The sequence below is a fragment of the Takifugu flavidus genome, chromosome 6 (assembly GCF_003711565.1).
Source record: "Takifugu flavidus isolate HTHZ2018 chromosome 6, ASM371156v2, whole genome shotgun sequence".
In the NCBI taxonomy this organism is placed as follows: Eukaryota; Metazoa; Chordata; class Actinopteri; order Tetraodontiformes; family Tetraodontidae; genus Takifugu; species Takifugu flavidus.
Genome location: NC_079525.1, coordinates 8,235,394 through 8,240,226, shown reverse-complemented (window position 1 = coordinate 8,240,226; position 4,833 = coordinate 8,235,394). Strand labels below are relative to the sequence as shown.

At 44.7% G+C, this 4,833-nt stretch overlaps 1 protein-coding gene across 1 annotated transcript; it reads right to left on the bottom strand.

The window, feature by feature from the left end:
• Window positions 1-506: 506 nt before the first annotated feature.
• eif4a3 (eukaryotic translation initiation factor 4A3) lies at window positions 507-4,463 on the bottom strand. The gene is made up of 12 exons (XM_057036069.1): window positions 4,173-4,463; window positions 3,120-3,192; window positions 2,971-3,037; window positions 2,679-2,741; window positions 2,478-2,610; window positions 2,269-2,349; window positions 2,058-2,199; window positions 1,644-1,782; window positions 1,433-1,548; window positions 1,205-1,312; window positions 857-984; window positions 507-664 (listed from the first exon to the last, which is right to left on the bottom strand). Exons 1-12 carry the CDS (start codon window positions 4,324-4,326, stop codon window positions 648-650), a joined length of 1,221 nt encoding a protein of 406 aa, XP_056892049.1. The 5' UTR covers window positions 4,327-4,463; the 3' UTR covers window positions 507-647.
• Between the last annotated feature and the right edge of the window lie 370 nt (window positions 4,464-4,833).

Sequence of the window (4,833 nt, the reverse complement as noted above, 5' to 3'; positions counted from 1 at the left end):
CGTCGCCTCTCACCATCGGCAACTCCAGAGTGGTAGAGAGTCCAACCCCTCTCAAGAAGACTGGTTCCAGAGCCCTTGCCGTGCGTCGAGGTGAGGCCAACTATATCTAGTCGGAACTTCTCAACCTCGCGCACCAACTCAGGCTCCTTTCCCACCAGAGAGGTGACATTCCATGTCCCTAGAGCCAGTTTGTGCAGCCGGGAATCAGACCGCCAAGGTCCCTGCCTCCGGCTGCTACCCAAAACACAATGCACCCGACCCCCTTGGCCCCTCCTGCAGGTGGTGAGCCCACGGGAAGGGGGTCCCATGTTGCCTCTTCGGGCTGCGCCGGCCGGACTCCATAGGCAGAGGTCCGGCCACCAGGCGCTCGCCAATGTGCCCCACCCCCAGGCCAATAATGACCACTAAAATCTAATTAAACAATGTCAGTAAGAGGAAGTATAGTCATTTTACTTTGAGAGGGGGAAAACATGACATCTTCAGCCGACAATAAAGATGACAGCAGCTTGAAGCCAAAACAACTTTATTTACAAAAACAGATGTTTTACAGTTGTTCAGTTCCCCAGTCAAATGAAGAAAAACACTAAAGTGATGGTAAAAAAAAAAAGAATGAGCGATGTAGAGGTGCAACGGCACCATCAGTTCCATCAGATCAGATCAGCCACTGCAGAGAGAAAGCTAGATGTTAGCATTGCAGTGGCTAACCAGTTCGTTACCATCACTGATAAAACAGTCATGGAAGGTCATATATGGAATCTGTATTTTACCACCTGTTGCTTATTCTGAGTGAGTTTATGCTACACAGATCAAGTAAAACTAGCAGGAGCCACAATAAGAACTGATGTATGAATACTACCATTCATGGGCATCTCATCGATTTGGGTGGAGTAGTACTGCTCAATGTCTCGCAGGATCCTGATGTCATCATTTTTCACAAAGTTGATGGCCACACCCTTACGGCCATAGCGACCGGACCGACCAATCCTAAGAGGTCAAAGGTCATGTTAGCTATATTTTCCATCCAAACCTGGAGACAATCTGTGACGTCTCCAGGTTTACAGGGCTTGCCTTGCAAGACTCATCGGTCGAAGGGGTTAAGGTTATCCCAGAATCAAAGAGGTTCTGTTCCAACAAGTGGCTGGTCAATTTGCTGAATCATGGCTTGGGGTGAAGAAACATGGAGTGGAGTGTCAGAACATCTCACCTGTGGATGTAGAGCTCTCTGTTGTTGGGCAGGTCATAGTTGATGATCAGAGAAACTTGGGGAACATCTAAACCGCGAGCCCAAACATCCGTTGAGATCAGAACTCGACTGAAACACAAAATAAAAAGTGGATTGTTATGCAACAATAAAGATCCGAAGGGAGTCTTCATATTCTTCCTGGTTTATTTCTCAGGTGGCCCTGGATGTTCTCATCTGGGTAGGGCTTACCTGGCTCCCGATCTAAACTCCTTCATGATGGACTCTCGCTCTTTCTGAGGCATGTCTCCGTGCATGGATGACACTGTGAAGTTGGCCTCTCTCATCTTCTCTGTCAGCCAATCCACCTGAGCAAACACCATGTTTAGCCACGGAGCTAATGAGCAGCTGCTTTGAAATTTCTACCAAAGTGAAAGATGATGAACATGGACGGAAACCTGACCTTCCTCTTGGTGTTGCAGAAGATCACGGCCTGGGTGATGGTCAGAGTGTCGTACAGATCACAAAGAGTATCAAACTTCCACTCCTCCCTCTCTACTGCCACAAAGAACTGCTTTATCCCCTCCAGAGTCAGCTCATCACTGAGGGGGTCAGACATAGCAACAGGAAGAAAACAGAATACAAAGAGACATTTAGTGTTGATAACAGCTATCATTCATCTCCTGTACAGCTGTCAAATGGGAATTCGCCTCATATTTAAATAGAGAGGTGGAATCAAAGGAGACGCTCGTGCGTGGCTCCATCATCTGATGAAGATGCTTGGCCTTCCTGGAGGTTTGCCCACAGTCCCTAAGAGTTTGTGGAACCGTAATGAGCTGGAACAGTAAGAACAGTTTTGTGGATATGGCATACTCACCGCTTGACAAGGATGCGGATGGGGTCAGTCATGAATTTGTTGGTCATCTCCAGGATCTCGTGAGGCAGGGTGGCACTGATCAGAACCACCTGAGTTGCAGGCGGCAGGTAACGGTAGACATCATAGATCTGCTCCTTAAACCCTAAACATCACACGGCAAGTGATCAGCTGACCTCACGGATCTGTGTGTGATGCTCTCGCTTTGACCTACCTTTGTTGAGCATTTCATCAGCTTCATCCAGAACCAGCATCTTGATAGCTCTGGTCCTCAGACTCCTGCGACGAATCATGTCTGGACAGAAACATAAGTCACCTTCCTGTTGGCTATCAGGAGAGTATCCCACACTCACAACGCCGCTCCTTTCATTAACACTGAGATTTGATACAACAGCCTGATCCCAACCGGCCCCGTCTGCTCACCAAACACGCGACCTGGTGTCCCTGCCACCACATGCTGACCATAGTCCAGTTTCCTAATGTCTTCGCCCACGTTTGTCCCCCCGATGCAGGCATGACACTGTACGTTCATGTAGTCCCCCAGAGCCAGCAGCACCTGCAGACAGAAGAGCAGAACTCAGAGCCCACTCAAGAGGCCATGTCAGCTGGAGGGCATCAAGCTACCTTCTGAATTTGTCCAGCTAACTCTCTGGTTGGTGCAAGAATCAGGGCTTGGGTCTCTCTCACCTGCAGACAGTAACCACATTTGAAAAACCATCGAGAAAATAGATGACACATCTGAAATTATGAACCATCCTTAACTTGTTAGGTGAAAATAATGAAATTAAAGATTCAACAATTTAATCCAGAAATGAAGATTTTTGTTGGGTTAGTTTGATGGTTTGACATGTAAAAATGCCCAACAGGTCCTCTAAACATCAAATAATTGGCCAAACATTTCTATTCTAAAGCTCACCTGGATGTCGAGACACTGCAGCACCGACACGCAGAAGGTGGCCGTCTTTCCTGTTCCAGACTGAGACCTAGACAATTCAAAGAGACCATCAGCTGCACGGTGGATATCCAGAGGACATCAGTGGTGCTCAGTTGTTTCTCAGCTCTTACTGGGCAATGACATCACGGCCTTTGATGATCTGCTTGATGGCCCTTTGTTGAATGGCTGAAGGCTTCTCAAAACCTGGACAGGAGATATGAACCATGTGACTGGTCTCACGATTCAAGGCTTAATGTTTTTGCTGATTGGAGAAATGTGATTTGATGTCTGTGCAATGTTTCAGCTAAAATTCACACCATTCCCATCAATTCACCATGCTTTATCTGCACCCTGTACCAAGTGGTTGAAGCTTCTTTGAGGGATTGTTACATGGTGTCCTCACGGTTCTGAAGGTGGCTCCAATGTGATTGAGATTCTAAAAATAATTTCAAAAATGGGCATTTCTGGTTCAACCTCAAATAATTTCTGATGTTGGTATGAATTTTTGCTAACATAACCATCACTTTATCCAAATTTTTTTTAAAAAACTGGCAGTAAAAACTTATGCCAAAGAACCTCACTTTTAGAAATATCACTTCTATTAAACGATTTAATAGGAGAACTATTACTAATATCAGTAAAAAAAATTGTTTCTTTATTACGTTTTTTTACATTTATTAACTGTTGGATGGTCTTTAAGCGTACTGTCTCAAAAATAACTTGATTACTTTAAGCATTTATATTAAAATTATGTTGTTGTTCGTATTTGATTTGGCCATTTTATTATGATGGCCAGCTTACGGCCAAACAATCGAAGCTGTTGATTCTCTGGTTCGAAATCATTTGTTGTTTCTGTAGATAAATTGGAAAGATAAAATAGGAAATAGCCTTTTTTCCATGTAGACACTTAGGAATGTTACCTTTTGACTGCAGCTCTTTTCTTTCCCTATAAAATGTAGCTGGTTATGTATTCGTTAGACCAATAGCTAATGCTAATGCTAACTCGGTTTCGCAGCCACACGCAGGAAAAACATGGCGGTAGATCGCCACAAAATTACAATAATTTAATTATGCGATTATCTGCATGAAGGAGTTTCCTTCACTTTCTCCACATCGCAATAAAACAGTAAACTGTAGCTTGTGAGCTAAAGCTGCTTTAAAGGCCACGCAAATCCGCGTCCCACCGTAGGCGTAGATGCCGCGGAGAAGGTCCTCTCGTAGTCCCATTGTGTCAAAGGTCGGGGTAACGTCCACCTCCTCACTGGTTTCGAACTCCACCTTGGTCATGTCTTCTTCTCTAAGGATTCTCTTCCTACCCTGGGTCCCGGCAGTGGCCATCGTTTCCCCCGTTTCGTATTCGTATTTCGTAAAACTGCCGTAAGTCGTAAGGATTTTTAACAGGCTCTGCTAACAGCTAACTCGAGGAAAAGACCGCCGCATGTGTCGCGCTGATGACGTTACCAGAAGGCGTCGGTTGTCTGACGTCACAATTTTGGTTGCATGCCAATAGCAGAAGTACAATTGTAATAGCGGAAGTTATCACGTGTATAATAAACTGGATACCGTGTTGGGCGGGGCCTTCATTCATTCCTATTCAAGTTGCTTGTTGCTGATTTGTTGAGGGAACTTTCTTTACATACACATTCACGGCCTCGCGCAGTTTGTTTTCTCAGGAAGAAATAGACAAACAGTTCAATTCTGAAAGAAAAGACTTAAGGACTCGCAATCTCGTGACTCCCAACAATTTTCAACGCTTTCAACATGATTGATTTCATATCCCAAAATATTAATATATAAATAGTAATAAAATATATGTGAGAAAATAACACAAGAGCTAATATCAAA

Bases quoted from the DNA above. Each gene is read 5' to 3' on its own strand.
- eif4a3 (XM_057036069.1), bottom strand. From the start codon at position 4,326: ATGGCCACTGCCGGGACCCAGGGTAGGAAGAGAATCCTTAGAGAAGAA. The intron at 2,611-2,678 runs GTAGCTTGATGC...TTCTGTCTGCAG, and splicing joins TAGCTGGACAAATTCAGAAG to GTGCTGCTGGCTCTGGGGGA. The intron at 2,200-2,268 runs GTAGGTCAAAGC...TGTGATGTTTAG, and splicing joins TGATGAAATGCTCAACAAAG to GGTTTAAGGAGCAGATCTAT.